This window comes from Gymnogyps californianus, chromosome 1 (genome assembly GCF_018139145.2).
Source record: "Gymnogyps californianus isolate 813 chromosome 1, ASM1813914v2, whole genome shotgun sequence".
Classification (NCBI taxonomy): domain Eukaryota; kingdom Metazoa; phylum Chordata; class Aves; order Accipitriformes; family Cathartidae; genus Gymnogyps; species Gymnogyps californianus.
This window is the reverse complement of record NC_059471.1, coordinates 98,005,027-98,021,903: the sequence shown is the minus strand read 5'-3', so window position 1 is coordinate 98,021,903 and position 16,877 is coordinate 98,005,027. Positions and strand designations below refer to the sequence as shown.

Sequence of the window (16,877 nt, the reverse complement as noted above, 5' to 3'; positions counted from 1 at the left end):
ATAAAAAAATGCTATGAATGTTTTGTTCCTGATTTTTCCAAAGCCTTTTCCTTGTGCCAGCATTGATACTGGTGCAAGGCGAATGTGCAATTCTGCTGACTCAGAACAGTAGTTATTTCTATTCACTTTGCACGATTTTAAATCATCAGATGGGGAGTAAAGCAGTTAAGTAGATTTTTTACTGTCTCTTGAGAGCTTTGTTATTGAAATGCCCTGAAACAAAAGGAAATCTTTTGAAAGACTGTATGCAGCTCTTTATTCTGAGTTCAGAAGAACGTATGGGTCTGGTCTTGATCTTTTAGTACTTTCTTTAATGGGTGATTAAAAATTAAAATGTTCATGACTGAACTTGAGAACAGCACAAAAGCTTTGAACAAATGACAGATTGTACTGTGGGGAATAGGAAGGAGTTAGTGAATCATTGAATTTTGCAGTCCAGTTTTTTTGTGGAGATCACAAAGGGTCTGGAGAGCACCTTGGGGCTCTTGATTCTAACACCTAATTAGAAGAAAAACTTGGAGAAAAACTGTGCAAAACCTCCAAATGGGATCTCCCTGAGCTTCCTGGGTTCTCGGTGAGGATATCCAGGAGGCAGCATCTCCTGCCTCTACAAATGCAAAGAATAAAACCAAAACCATATTCTTAAAAGCATTTAACCTGATCCACATGAAAGTGCATCCTTAATGGAACTATTGGTGTAATTAAGTGTTTTGAAAACCAGGGCCTAAATCTGTAGCATTTTAGTGTTCAGATACTGCTGGGGGTGGGGAGCGGGGAGCAAACAGAGAGAGATACTACTAATACACGTATGCTTTCTAATTCACAGCAGGAATTTCTGTTGCAAATCTGTTTATGAAAATTCCTTAATCCAATTTTGACAGAACACATTTAAAATACAATGACCTTATTTCTGACTTTTAAAGCTCAGTTTTCCCTAAATTTGTCTGATACTAAGATATTATTTCCCAGGTGTTCTGCCAGGTTTCTCTTGCCACTTGTGGGCTAGAAAGCTGAATAAATAATACACAGAATGAAAAAACCCTGTGTGCAATATAACCTATTATCTAGTACCAACTTATTCAAAAGAATCTTGCCCAAGCATCACTCTTTACAAAAAACAGCCCCTCAAACTTGCAGGAAGTGAGGACTCATAAAATTTGACAGAAGGGATGTTTCCTACATCTTGCACATATAGATCATAGTGCTCTGGAAAATGGCTTAAATTTCCTTAGCATAAAGTGGACGAAAGAGGGGAAAGCCTGCTTTATGCAACAGCTCAAACAGGTCTTTGTTCCCTTATCATCTGTGAATGTAAAATGGACCTCTCTCTGAAGGGGTTTAAAACATTTGCATTTTCAGGTGGAAATAGGTGCACTCCAAGACCTTCTTGGTGTGAGAAGAACTTGAGAACCCCAAGTGCCTCATTTAGCTGCAATGAACTCTTGTGACCAGCTTCCTTGTCAACTGTGGAAAAAGTCCCATCTCTGGGGAAGAAGTAGCTCTGCAAGTCACATATGATAGGGTTTCCTGAAGTTTTTCTAAGACATGTGGAGCATAGATACTCTCAGCATCACTTTTTTTCATACAGAGCTTTATATGTGGGAGAAAATAACTGACTCTTAACCTCAAACTCATAAAGTCTTACATGTCATTGATATACCAAGGTCAGGTTGGACGGGACTTTGAGCAACCTGATCTAGTGAAAGATGTCCCTGCCCATGGCAGGCGGCTTGGACAAGATGATCTTTAAAGGTCCCTTCCAACTCTATGATTCCATGATTTAAAGGCAAAAAGCTGGGCACCTAAACCAATATTAGATGCATAGGTTAAAATGGTCTAATATTTTTAAAAGATACTTTACCACCTTTGGAGTAAGTAATTTGGACACCAGAGTGATAATCTAAGGATGAAAAGCTGGAGGGGAAAGCTTCAAAGCCTTAAGTTCAACATCATACCCTTGCATTCAGCACATCTTTTTTTTACTCTGTCTAGAAAAGGGTCTGAAAAATGACTGCTCTAGTACTATCTAAAATGGTCTTTCTTCATTACTGAAAAGTTAAGAGGCAGAAGGATAAAAGAGAGGCTTAGCACACCTTCGTGCAACAAGTTTTGGCAGGGGTTCCTCCCTCTCCAAGATAGGAATGAAGAAACTACTATTAACTAGTTTCCAAATTATCCTTAAGGTATTTCTGCAAAATACAGTGAAATTAAATGTCTCCTCCAGCAAAAGCACTGGTGGTCTCCAAAAGGAGCAAGCCATCTTCTCGGGAGCACTTTGTAACACATTAGAGACTTCCAGATGTTCTTAGTTTTCCTTGATTGTATTCCAGACAGGATGCATTTTTTTTTTGCGGGTATACCACTGGAGGTCACTCATGTACTAATAAAAAGTACAGTGCTGCAGAGGAAAAGGTAATATAAATTGTCCAAGAATGAACTCAGACTGACCTGAAGATTACCTTAAAATGGAAGTGAGTTGGGAAATATGTTGTGCGGATATTTCTCAAATTTACAGTAGAATATATTAAAAGTAGCAAGTAAACTAATGATTTTTAGTTTTTTATAAAAAGACAAAAAACCCCAACATTAGCAAGCCAAGTTTGCTTTGATCTAGCTACAGTAATAATGGAAATGCAGCACTTCTCTTTGCCAAAAAAAGTAAAAAGAGGAAAAGATAACCACCTCTAAAAATGCTCACTGAAGTCACATCAGTGTGGCAAGAAATTGCAAACAAAATGACATGTAAGATAGGAGGGGAAAGACTGCATGGGAATTTTCTCACTATGACATTTCTGATATGAGAAAAATTGCAAGGAAGAAGTAATAAATTCTGTATATTTCATATGACTCGTTTCCTTATCTCCACTTTCTGTTAATCCATTTTTATCACTAACTTCCAAACTTCTGGACATATCTTTGCTGAAATTGTAAGTTGTAGAGAAAAGGAACTTGTTAAAATGTCTTCCCTCTTTCCCCTAAACTAAAATTTTAGTATAGATTTCCTGCTCTGAGGTGAAGAATAAGAAAATGTTTCAGCAATATCAGTACAACATCTCTTATCCCAACTGGGCCAAAATCGGTTATTTTACTTCAAAAGCAAGCTGCTACTGGCTGGCAATTCTCTGCTTCAGGCTCCAGGCCCATCAACATTCATACCAATATTCCTACGGTATGAGAGCATCAACTGAAGTCAGACAGATGCTTATGTTAATAATTAAGGTATTGCTTACATATCATCAGGATAAAATGTTTCAGAGCAGCTTTATTCACCTGCAGAAGAGGAGAAAAGATCTGTCTGTGGCTTTTAGTGCTTGTACAATACTTTGTGCAGCTCTGCCTTGCTCTGCACATTTAACTTACTATTTATATAATGCCATTTGATTCTGGTAGCATCTAGGGGGCTTTTGCAGCTGCTCTCTCCTGCTGGCTGCTTCCTGATTGCCAGGTTCTTGATTTAAAAGGAGCTGCATGTTCAGTAGTTAACAACTTGCTGAATAGGGGGTGCTGGACTGGTTTTTATCTGCTGTGTAGGGATGCTTATTCAGCTGGGAGATGGGAATACAGCAAGCAGAGCTTTTGGTAATTTGTGTGGGTGCTGGGGAAAGGCAGAAACTCTCCTCCAGACAGTGTGGGACAGTGCAACACCAATGTTGATGAGCTACTGGGCCTGATCTCCAGCACCAGTGAAGAAAGTACCCTTGGCACGTCAGTGGTGACAGCCTAGACAGGGCTCAGGCAGGGGGATGTTGTGTCTGAGTCTCTCATGGGGTTGTGGTGATGGGTTCCTCCTCTGTGGGAGGTGTGTGGTGGTCCAAGTGTTGTGTGTCCAACGACTTGCAGAAGGAAGTGTGCAGACTGTTCACTATTAAGGAGGGTAACCGGCATACCAGCAGGGTCTCCACAGAGGTGAGAGCCTGAGGTGGAGGGATGTCTAGGGGCTGTGCTGGATGGAGCAGCGGATGGGGACTCCCCTGAGGGAAGTTGCTGAAGTTCATGACTTCTGGCAGCAGGACAAATGTTCCTCCTCCCTGCTCAGACCTGAATACAGAGAGTTGCTATTGAGCCCTAATAGCCATGGGAGGGGAACCGACGCCGCTAAGGAAAGCTTCAGAGCCAGCTGTGCCCAGCCTGAGCATCTGCAGCAAGTGGTAGCAGTTGGAGATCCCCTTCTGTAGGGAAGAAAGGAACCTGTCTGCTGACCAGACATGCTGTCATGGGAGGTTTGCTGTTTGGTAGATGCCCAGATACTGGGTGTTGTAGAGAGATGGACAAGGCTGATCCGGTCCCCTGACTGTTACCCCTCATTGCTCGTCAGTGTGACCATCAGTGATACTGCTGAGGGACACCTGGAGCAAAACAAGAGTAACTGCAGGATTCTGGGTGGCAAAGGACATGGAAACCCACAGGATGTTCCCTTGATCCTTCATGGGAAGAGGTCAGGTAGGAGGGGACACAATCCTAAGAGGTAACAACTGGTCACATGGCTGTTGCCATAGGTAGTGCTTTGGCTTTCATCACTATGGGTCCCTCTTGGAGGAACAAGGCAATCTAACAAAGTGGGGTAAGAGTATCTTTGCCAACAGGTTTGCAAATCTGATGAGGAGAGACTTAAACTTGATATCCTGGAGGATGGCGGTAACTGCTTACTCTAAGGAATGGAGTTCAGGGGTGGTAAGTAAACGGGGCAGGGTGATGGGAGCAAGATACCCCTTGGGAAAGATAAAACAAGTCAAAAGGGAGCCTACCTTAAGTGTATGTATACAGATGGATCCAGCCTGGGAAACAAAAAGGGGGAACTAGGAACTGCTCTGTGTGCAGGTGCAGAACTGTGACATCCTTGGAAAAACTGAAACATGGTGGGACAGCTCACACAACTGGAGCTCTCCAATGAATGAAGGGCTCATTAGTAAAGACAGAAAGGGAAAATGAGGGGGAGAGTTTTCCTCTATGTGAAGCAGCAGCTTGAATGCATGGAGCTCTTCTATGCTATGGACAACATGCTGGTTGAGAGCTTGTGGATCAGCGAGGGTATTAAGTGGGGCATAATGTTGGGAATTTGTTACAGATCCACTTCCTCACCCTGATCAGTTGACAGTCTCCTTTAAACAGCTTAAGGAAGGCTACATGGTAAACAAGAAACTTGGGACTGAGCTGCAACACAAAAAAAAAAGTAATAGTATACAGAAAGTGGAAGCCAAAGCAGCCTATGAAGGAAGAATTTAAAAACACTGCACCCGTGTGTTAGGAAAGCAAAATTCAGTTTGAGTTCAAACTGGCAAGGGGAGATTTACGGCAACAAGAAGAGCTTCTACAGCTACATGAACAATAAAAAAAAAAAAAAAGGAAAATGTAGGTCTGTAATTGGTGGTCTAGTGACAGGGGATACAGATAGAGCTGGGAAGCCCGGCGCTGCCTTTGTCTTTGTCTTCACAAACAAGACCCCCAAGTCTCTGTGCCTAGAGGCAGGGTTCAAGGAAGAGAAGAACTACCACTAGTGGGAGAAGATTGAGTATGCTTCTGGAAACTTGTGAGGACACAACTTCATGAATCCAGAATAATCCCGTACTGAATTCAACAACTGACTACCTGCTACATGGAATAAAGAAAGTTGTTGTGAGACTGCACAGTCTGAGATTATAAAAGTTTCAGAGATAGATATTCCAGACAGAACAGTGACAGAAATGTTTATTCAGAGTATCTTAACTCAGCCTTTTATGAATAAAAATATTGCAGGTTTACCATAATAAATTATTTACTCCGAAATTTCCTTTTTTTGGCTCTTTGTCTTTAGTTGTATCCAGTTACTCTGGTTCCTTTGATTCATCCTCCTTATCCTCTAAACTAGTAGTTCCTGTGGAGGCAAAGGAAAGACAGGACATAGAGAATAAAATACTGGAAAGTATTCCTAGTAACCTAAAACATAATTCTAGGACTATGCTGTCTACCTCAGTCCTCCTTCCCCACTGCTTTTCACTGCCAATGCTTGAATTTAACTGTTACACATTGTCAGCTGCCAGACAGACTCGGTACACACGTATTGACTGCCAGCCAGCCCATATGTAACTCTGGAATAGCCAAAGAGTGTCTCCTGTTTAGATGATATCATAAGAAACATGGAGCAAGAAGGATGGAATTCCTGTGTGGAAAAAAATGACGGTAACGGGACAGAGAATACAAGGCTGCAAGAAAACAGATTTTGTTACATCTGCTCTTCACAGTATGCATATTTTCTTCAAATCATTTCCTCTTACTATAACTTAATCTCGCTAAACATAAAGACAAGGGGAACAATATGTTGCCAAATTAATTATGGATGTAGACCTATGCTGAAAAATGTAGAAAATAATCCAACTCTTTGATTCTAGAAATAAAGAGCTGGAAGGAACTTTGAGAACATCTATCACATTCCTATGTTTTCATGCATTGGTATCTGCATCTATGCTGTCTCTGACAGATACTTGAGTCCATTTGTTCTAAAAAAATAAAACAAACGACAAAAAACAATGGGGATACCAGAACATTGTGGTAGGCCAGAAAATTATTAGAATCAAGTTCAGTCCAAATGGTTATTTGAGTCCAAGAAACTTTGAGACAAACCAGGCTCAAGGAACTTTTGCCAAATCCAAAGCAGAGCTGTGCAGGAAGCCTGCTGAGGTTTCTGCTGGATCTGACCCAAGCCCAGGGATCCTGTAAGATGTCAGTCGTACACACCACATCTAGCTGGCCAGTCAGCCCTGAAGCAGTAGAGCACCTTCAGAGGTGATGGGTAAAAAATGAGAGCAAATAAACTATGAAAATTCCAAGAGCTGACCTAAATGTTTAGGGTATACCTCCAGGCATTTTCACATGGTTTAATAGTCTTTCTGATCCCTATGGATAGTGCTTTGCTTTGATTTATTTTAAAATGGACTGATTACAAACGGATAAATTTATCTTATGTTTTCATACATCAGATATGTAAGCTTGTAAATGTTAACAATAAATACAAACAACACAATTGGGTGGAGGCCTATAGGCTAAATATGAGTAAACAGCAATCCTTTTGTTGCTTCTTAGTGATTTTGTATTTAAAACAGGCTTCTGAACTGCCTGGAAGAAAACCTGAGCATCTGAATTCCAAATCTCTTTGGCTTGTAGGAGAAACAAATCAACCAGAGACTGTTCAAATCATAATGCATAACAATACCTAAAATTTGTTTCTTCAGATTTGTTTTGCCTGCTTTTTAACTTCAGTTGAGAGAATAAGAATACACAGTTCCATTCATGAGAGAAAAGTGGAGTGCTCAAAAACCCCTGAATTTCCCAGGGTCTGAAATCTTCTCTCTCATTTTTGTACAAAAAAAAGTTTGCAAATGCAATCACTTACAAACTCAGCTCTGCAAGTGCTATCAACTGTACATGCATAGATAATGCTGCACAGAAGTGTCTCTTCTGATTTGTACTGTTACAGTATATGAACTTGACTACTCAAAATCAGTTTACCTCTACAGAGGACTGCCCCCCTTATGAAAGGTAGAGATTCCCATGGCCTCTTCAGCTTGATAATGGATCTGTCAGCAGCAGCATGACTTCAGCTGATTGACATACATCATTTCAAACCCTGATTGCTAATTGAAGAATGAATGTACATGCCCCATTCCTCACCTTGATCCTCCTGATCTTTGTTTTCTTCTTCCTCTCTGCTTCCCTCATCTTCCTCTCCTGCATCCCTTGCTGGGCTAAAAACTTCACTGGATACTTCATGAAGAGAAGGTGCATCATCCCTACTCTCAGCAGACTCATCAGTGACTGAAATATGAGCAATTAGAAATACCAAAGAAAATGACTTTTACAAATTTGCACTCAGCCATTGTTTTCATGCAGTAGCTAATAACTCCTACTGAAGTCTGCAGTCTTTACTCACATGAGAAATCCCACAAAATCATCTGTAACTGTTTATAATCAAGTTTGTATAACAAGCCATGATACAGACTAAAATGATTCACAAGCTTCCCAAGACAGTTGTACATGATTATGCTATGTGAGATAAAACAGGCATATATATTGTGCAGTTTATGAACAGACTTGGAAGTTCCTAACATTCAATATGTGGTAAATTATAGGGAAAAAAGCCAAAAAAACCCTCTCACACAACTTGATATTAAACCTGAAAAACACGGTTTCAGGGCATAGTCAAAGCATGGATTTTCCAGCTGTCCAGCAGAACAAACCTGCAATTGATGGCATTTTCTCCTCTTCAGTTACTGCTGCTGCTGCTTTTTCTTCCACTGCTTCTGCTGCTGCTGCTGCCACTAGGGAGGCTTCTCTGGGAGAAGGTGGGTTTTCCCCATGGGGAGTCCAGAGTGTTAATTCGGTAATTTCTGATGCTTTCCACTTTGGTGCAACAAGTAATGAGGGTTCCTCCTCTTCTTCTCCCTCTCCTTTGTCCTAGAAGAAAACTCATGAAATCCAGCATCTCATCTTACAGGTATTAAGGAAGTAACTAAGACGGTGGTTTTGTGTACTAAAACCTCTTTGTCTGGGCTCAAAACATCAATGACATGGCCTTTTAAAGTATTTACAGGTGGAGGAACTTTAGCAGCTGCAAATCTTGGAAGAGAACTACACTTTGAACCTTGATGAAGTCAGTTGACTATTACTAATGACCAATGCCTGCCAGCTTGCTTTCTTTAAGGTAAAATTTTATCTCTCCCTTAAACAGAATGGCTGTGAGGGGCCTATCAACTATGTCTCCTCTTCTGTGCCTGTCTACAGTATAACAGCAGCAAATAAGACGTGATGCTCTGTCTGGCAGATGCTACACTGTCTATCTCACACAGGAACAGAGTGGCAAAACAGCTCTTTCTGCCTCAATCTTTGCTTAGGGAAGACCTTGGAATGGATCTAGGAAGCAGTAAGGTACTGCACAAAGCTTATGTTTTTTAAATTTGAAGATAATTTTTTTTATTTAAAAAATCATGCTTTATTTTATGCAAATATGAAGGAGTCTTAGTAATGGAATCATTATCTATATTGCAAGCTAATTTCTTTTCATTCTTTTTAAATGGGCCTTGTTCTGCAATTACTTCAGCTAAAGCAAAGAGGCAAAATTTATATTTCTTTAGTGACAGCACTGTCCGTTGCTTTACACAGTCACTACAGCATTCACATAAGAAGAAATTATTGTTCCTGAGACTAATGATTTTCAAAAGCTGAGTGCTTAACCTTGGGTTCTTAAATTCAAGTTTAAACTCCCACATCAATGGCCTAATATTCTGAAATCAGCACATCCAACAATTCGCAACTGAACTGAGGATACTAGATACACATCACTTTGGATACTCATATGAATCTTATAATTTGAGGATCTCTTGCCTTTAGTCAAAAAAGCAAAACAGTCTCCATGTTTTTCAAATCTCTATCACTAATGATAGGAATTTTGTTATTATTATTTTGTCCTTGTCTTAAGGAACAATTGCTGCATTGGAGAATTTTCAAAGGGTGTGTAATAGGAACTAATGTGTTAGACAACAGAGGTAGCAAACTCTAAGCTAAAATGTGGCATATTTTCTTGAAATCAAAACAGTAATATTAAGATATATTTCTTATTTCTATAGCTATTTCGCACCATATTAATCAGAAACGTTTCAAAACATTCATGCATGAAGGAGAAGGAAAAACAGGCCCTGATCCCAGCTGCTCCCTACAATTATTAGGAGCTGTGGATATTAAGCTCCTAACAGGACCAGGACAACAATGGGACATATTTCCAAAACACAAATCTGCTGGAAATTACCATTTGTACGCATAGCATCAAGCAATTCAGAAATATAAGAAGAAATATTTTTCATTGTTTTCTGGTGTTCAGAACAAAGCGGAATACAGGCTAAACATACAGACAAATACATCTACATTATTCTGTGGTTTGAAACTTCAAACGTTTTGGGAAGGTCCTGATTTTTCTAAACTTTAAGCAAAAAGGACTCCTGTCTGCGAGTAGTGCAAAAATCACACCTTGTACTTGTCAAAGCTTACACAGTTGGGAAGCTAAAGAAAAAAGCAAAATGAAACCTCATTTAGTTCTTAAGAATGCCTGAGTTTCTACCCTTTTTTGACTAGTTAGATCTACTTTAACATCAGTGTCTATAAGGCAGTTTATAGATTACTCAACAATAGATTTTATTTACTGAGTATATTCAGTATAATTTGCACTATTTCTTTTACCTGCTCTGATTGTATGTATTCACCATGCTGTTCACATCCAATATCAAAGACATATTTGCCACGACCTACAGGCTGCACAAAGATACAAAAAAGTCAGCAGAACTGTAAAGTTAGTACATTCTAAGCATATAAAGGTAAAATATGCTTTACTACAAAATTCATACAACACTCAATAACAATATAGTTTGAAAGCAAAGTTGCAGAGAAACTTGGCATTCTGTCCTACAGATTAATTCAGTTTCGTATGTTACACTTATGGTACAAGAAATACTACAAAAGATCAGGATCCTAGCTTCTTATTTTAAGTGGAAACAGATCATATGAAGGCAATTCCATGCTAACTGTTCAGATGAATAGAGAGTTTTCCAGCACACTTACATTTCCATTCAAAAACTTTCCCTTAAATCTATGGTTTAGGTGGATAAGTTCAGCTTCTCCTTCCTGGTTTCCATTTACCCAACCACCAACATACTTAGATCCTGTGTCTTTATAGACATATGTACCTTGCCCGTGCCTAAGGAGAGAATAATAATTTTGCTTTATATTCCTGAATATTAGGAATTTAAGATGTTGTTATAGTTAAGGTATTAAAACTGTGTTATCTAAGTAGCTGAAATGACTCAAGTTGGACTAAATTGCCAAAGTCATCCAGTAGCACTCGATTTGCTGCAGTCAGCCATGCTTTGGAAATAACCTTTGCATTTTAATGCCATTGGGTGACTTGAAACATCACTGTAAGAATGAAACAAACCTATTGTGGTTAAACCATTCTCCAGTATAGATGTCTCCATTTGCATATGTATACTCTCCATAGCCGTGTCTCTGGTCATTCACCCAGTCTCCTTTAATGAGAATACGATGAAAACAATGAGACATGGTTTATTTCATTGTGTGATATAGTGGTCAGTTTGTAAAGTTATCATACATGAATTATTAGAGAAGGAAAAGAAAGCTATGACACCATTGTGATCCTTTACCATTCCTTATACCATTCCTTACTCTAAGCCCTTGCTCTTTTTTCTTCTGTCTGTCCCTCAGCACACATATTTATGCAGCTGCCTGACCTCGCTTCCATTTTGTCCATCTGTCTCCATTATCACTCTCCATTATCATTATGAACACAAGAAGCCATGTAACATCCTGCTCCTATCTTTAAATTTGGTAATGTATTACAGTTGTATTAGATAATGTGACATTTCCACTCAAATAAAAAGAGGGACTACTTTAGTCTGACTCATTTGCTAAAATTGTCTTGTCAGTCAGGGGGCATATATACTCAAAAGGATGCTAGACTGTGTGTCTTAATCACTCTTCTATTCAAACTTAAAAGAAATTTAAAAAAAAAAAAAAATCACAGGTGCATATGCTCCCGTAAGGCAAGACTGGGCTGCTCTTTTTGCTCTCTGCTTCTAGCCCTCACAATGTGAATGTTCTTTCTTGCCTAGCTTAGAAAGGAGGAGGGGGGAATATTGTCCCTTGAAGCCTAACTGATATTCAGAGTGTTTCGGGGAGTCTCCTGGAAGAAGGGAAACAATGCAAGTTTCAACTTCTTCAGACTTCAGAGACAGCCCAATCCCTGAGTAAGTACTCTAATCAGTAGACTATTTTTTAAGGATGGACCTAATAAAGTCCTAAAATATTTTATACTGAACACATCTGTGGTTCTAATCATCATTCAGAAATAAGTAACTATACCCTCTTCTACCAAGATTGCACTGATTTGTAAAAGATACTTAATATTTCTCGGGACTTGGAACACCCCACTTGAAAGGAGGACATGACAAGAATAAACCGCTACTAAATACCACACTTCTCACAATAATTGACATAAATCCCCATAAATAAACCCCACACTTCTCAGAGCTTGTTGTAAAAAAGGAATAAAAGGAAAATATTTCATAGCAAATTTATCTCCTTAAAATAAAGCATTCTCCAATTCACTGTCTCCTTGCATTCAGAAGGGGGAGATATGATGTGTCCTTTCAGTTCCAGAAGCCCTGCAACTGTGTTCAGTGTTTTACCTTCATATTTTGATCCATCTGGATAAAAAAAAATACCCTGGCCGTGCTTTTTGTTTTGAAGATATTCTCCAGTGTAGCAAGCACCATTTCTAAATCTGTAGGTCCCCTGAAACATATTTGGTATAGATAAAAATACTTGTCAGTTCTCACTCTTGTTTGAATATAGTGCCCAAACTAACAGAACTGCTGAAACATAAGCACAACCACTGTCTTCTGTCACTGTCTTACCTGTCCACTTCTGAAACCGTGTTCATATTCTCCATCGTATGTATCACCATTGGGTAGACGTGCTTTTCCACGTCCATGTCGCTCACCTTCTGAATTGCGTTCACCGTCATACTCCTGATCAAATGTGAAAAAAAATTGTTTAAGAGGGCTAGACCTGACTGAATCTAACCTCATTAGACAGAGGAAAACAGGTGTTTGCTCAAAGCTGCTCCAATTTGGCTTGAATCAGAGACCGGAGGAGCACCTGGCCAACAGATGTACTGCTTATGCAGACACTTTCATCAGATCCTGGCACCCAGAGGCTTTCCTCCCTTCCTGACACACTACTGGAAAGTATGGATGACTTGTTTTCATCCCGTGGAGAAAGTTAGGCAGGTCCCAACTGAAATGGTACAGCCCCACTCTTGAAACTCCCGTGCCCACGGGAAGAAGGGCCTCGGGACCTCTCCCAGGCTCGGCACGGCCGGCATACAGTATTTAAGACCCCGTGACCGGTAACGTTCACTCTTTCCTTCCCCGCTGGCGCTCCCCCACCCCCTGCCCGAGGCGCCCGTGGCCGTGAGCCGCTTCCCGCCCCGCTCCTCCCCAGCGCCCTCGGCGGCGGATGCTCCCAGCGGGGACGGGCCCCTCGCCGCAGCAGGGGCCGGGAGACGGGGCAGGGCCGCCTCCGCCCGTGCTGCTGAGCCGCCAGCGGCACCCCGACCGCCCCGGCGGACCCCCAAGTCGGCCTCGGCCTCCTCGATCTCCTCCGAGCTCAGGTCCGACATGGCCGCGGCGTCGCCGTCACCGTGGCAACCAAGGCGCGCGGGGGGGGGCGGGGCGCGCCGCTGCCGTTGCTGCCATGGCAACGCCCGGCGGGGCGCGCGGGGGCTCGCGCTGCTGTCCCGGGTGCTGAGAGCAACGGCCGGCCCCGCCCCGCACGGCGGCGGCGGGGCCGGGAGCGGGGAGCGGGGAGCGGGGAGCGGGGAGCGGGGAGCGGGGAGCGGGGAGCGGGTCCGCCTCGCCTCTGAGGAGAAGCGCTGTTACCGAAAGCGGAGAGCCCCGCCTCCCCAGGAGGCCTCCCGGGCTGCCCGGTGGCTCTCGGCGCGGAAGTCCTGGGAGGGGTGCGGCAACCGTCAGAGGTCGGTCGTGTTCATAAACGCTCGGGGGTGTGGGACGCCGCCTTTCCCGGGCACTGATCTCCCTTCTGCTTCTTGCGCTTAGCTTTTCCCGACCTGTACCTTCAGTGTCGTGAAACAGGCTGGTGACATTTGAGATGTGACCTGAGACCCCTCAGTCTTCTGAGAGCTCCCAGTAGTTTGGTTGGTTTGGCCTGTAAACAACATTTTAGATTTTAAAACCTTTCCTGCATCTAGATTTTTTTTTTTTTCCTGTCAGGTTTAATGATATTCAGAAATTCCAGTTCCTGGATCTTTTTGTCTTTTTGTTTTATATCTTACAGTTTCAGCCTGATGATGAGTCTCGTTCACCTGCTCGGCAGACCCGAACTGTTCCCCCCGCGCAGCCTGGTGAATCCCACTGGAAATTCAGTACACTTCTTAAACTGGAGCCAGAAGGCCAACGGCATTCAGCTCCAGTCTCTGAAATCCCACAGGATTTCCACAGCTGGCTTGACGGTGCACGTCCGGTGGCGCGGTTGGAGACAGAGCACCCACGTGTACTCCTCAAGAGGCGTCACAGAAACGTGCTTGGGCTGTCACCGGCACGCCTGGGGCACTGTCGTACTGTTAGCAGTCAGGCTCTGCATTTCGGGGCACTCGGAAGAGATTCCTCTCTTTTCTATGCAAAGCGCAGCAGAACGGTCTCTATGCATAATTCAGGGGTCAGGACAGAGGCAGGGAAATGCTCTGGCACTAATCACTTCGGGAGCTTAGGCACTGGAAGTCATCAAACCACCGTGTGATCTGGCCTGGAAAGTCCTGTGTTTCTGCATAAATGAATGGAGTGCAAGTTAACCTCTCCCGTTATTTTTTCTAAATTGCACTGAACTGCTGCGGTGGCAGGGGCGCTGTGCAGTTCTAACAGTTACTAGTGAGATAGCAGAACCATGAGTCAGTCGGGTTTTTACATCACTTAAGCATCTTCTGCTTTCACAGATACAACTACTTTTATTTCCACTAAATTTTTTTTCTTCTTTTAGTAACTGTAATTCTCGATGATCTTAATATGTAGGAAATTCTCTGTATTCTGACTTTTCTCCAAACCCCTCTACTCAGTCAGCCTCAGCAGTGATCTACATAACTCTGATGACAAGTTCAGTCACTTTAGCCCATCAAGAGCCTCCTGTACTAATATGATTACAGCTGAATCAATGCAGGGAGGCAAGAGAAGGGCTCTCCTTTCTCAAAAGGCCAAGAGTAGAAGGGAGTAGCTCACAAGGAAAAGGAGAAAGAATGGTACATCATAGCCACCCTCAGTCCATATTAATCAGTAATAATACCCCAAATGGAAAAGACCTGCTTTGTATTTTATGTCGCATTTTTTTACGTTTCATATGTGAGCTGCAGTATTCAAAAACAATCACTCTTTAAAAAGACCTTATTTGCCTCAATGCAAGGCAGTGCTTTCTTATTCTTTACAGAGGAAAATGCCCTAAAAATCTACCTTGCCTAAGGGGGTTGATGATGACTGCATTACAGCTCATGCCTGCCTCTTGCAGGTGTTGAGGACAGGTTGTCTTGCTGAATGCAAGTGGTACTTTGCTCCTCCGCAAAGCAGCAGCTTCACAGTGCTTGCAGGAGCTTGGCAGGACTCGGGGCCTGCCAGTGATACAGGAATCAGGCAAATCACCTCACTATCACTTTGCACAGTAATTTAATGGCCAAGGTTTCACAAGAGGAGCCATGCAAGGATGTGTGTGGTGAAAAGCAGTTAGCTAACTAAGCACTGGGCGGAGGAGGTGACGCTTCTGAGGTAGGCAGCAAAAGGAGCGGCAAGTGGTTGGCAAATGTGGTGGAAGTCACCTTATAGCCTAGGTCAAAGCTTTAGCACCCAAACCAGAAGAAAAACAGGGTCATCTCTGTACAAGGATATGCCATATATTCAGGTAATTTTCTTAGTTTTCATAGGTAGGAATCTAAAAAGCCAGTATTTAGATAATAAATAAATTGTATTTATTAAGATGTGTCACTTATGTGGCTGTCCTGGTTTCAGCTGGGATAGAGTTAATTTTCTTCTTAGTAGCTGGTACAGTGCTGTGTTTTGGATTTAGTGTGAGAATGATGTTGATAACACTCTGATGTTTTAGTTGTTGCTAAGTAGCGCTTATCTTAAGTCAAGGATTTTTCAGTTTCCCATGCTCTGCCAGCAAGCAGGTGTGCAAGAAGCTGGGAGGGAGCACAGCCGGGGCAGCTGACCTGAACTAGCCAAAGGGATATTCCATACCATAGAATGTCATGCCCAGTATATAAACAGGGGGGAGTTGGCCAGGAGGGGTGGATCGCTGCTTGGGCATCAGTCAGCGGGTGGTGAGCAATTGCATTGTGCATCACTTCTCTTTTCTTGGGTGTTATTTCTTTTGTTGTTGTTGTTGTATTCCTTTTCATTACAATTATTATATTATTATATTATTATTCTTATTCTTAGTAGTGTATTTTATTTTACTTTAGCTGTTAAACTGTTCTTATCTCAACCCACGAGTTTTACTTTTTTTTTTTCTCCTCCTCCCCACCCCACTAAGAGGGGGGAGGGGAAGCGGCTGCGTGGTGCTTAGTTGCTGGCTGGGGTTAACCCACAACAGTGGCATATGTGTCTTTTTGTTTTCAGTTGGGCAAAGATGAAAAGGAAGAGAACTATTGCTAAATACCATCATGTTCTTAGCTCATAGGAAGCATTTGGGCTTCCAAGTTAACACCCAGTTACTAATTTGAGAGTGCGTTTTGTTTGAAACATTTAAGAACACTGAAATTAAATTTTGTTAGCTGGCAGAGCTTTACAAAGCTATACATTTATTAACTCAAAACTGTATGGTTATTTCTCTTTCCGGCACACCCCCAGCATTTGACTGAGGAAGCCTAATTTGCACAATGGCCGTACTGTTACTAAGTAACTGCAGGGTATGCAAACTACGGCTCCGATTGCTTACCTCCTGCAGAACTGGATATGAGTGCTCGTTATCTGAAGCAGACTCTGCTCATTTCCTCCTTTCTCACTCTTGATGATGCCTAAGTTTCTTCTTTCACCTAAGGATGGCTAACTTCTTTTATCTACGATAAGGTAATGTCTCTAATTATGAAACCGGTTACTTCGACTGTGAGTGGCATATTAATTCTAAGCAGACGCTGCGGCTCAGAGTTGTAAGGGAAAATATGTTCGGGATGCATATAGAGGTGCTCCCTTTGAAACTCGATGACAAAAATAACCGGATATGTCTTTTGGCTTCTAAGTTGCCGTAGCCCAGGGAACAGCTGTCACACAAACAGGAAG

General features: G+C 42.0%; 1 protein-coding gene across 1 annotated transcript; it reads right to left on the bottom strand.

Moving 5' to 3' along the window:
- Positions 1-5,693: 5,693 nt before the first annotated feature.
- On the bottom strand, positions 5,694-13,219 carry RSPH1 (radial spoke head component 1). Its single transcript, XM_050914469.1, has 9 exons — positions 13,169-13,219; positions 12,453-12,566; positions 12,225-12,330; positions 10,955-11,045; positions 10,582-10,717; positions 10,204-10,275; positions 8,211-8,427; positions 7,645-7,788; positions 5,694-5,851 (listed from the first exon to the last, which is right to left on the bottom strand). The coding sequence occupies exons 1-9, from the start codon at positions 13,217-13,219 to the stop codon at positions 5,802-5,804; spliced, it is 981 nt and encodes a 326-aa protein (XP_050770426.1). The 3' UTR covers positions 5,694-5,801.
- Positions 13,220-16,877: the final 3,658 nt, after the last annotated feature.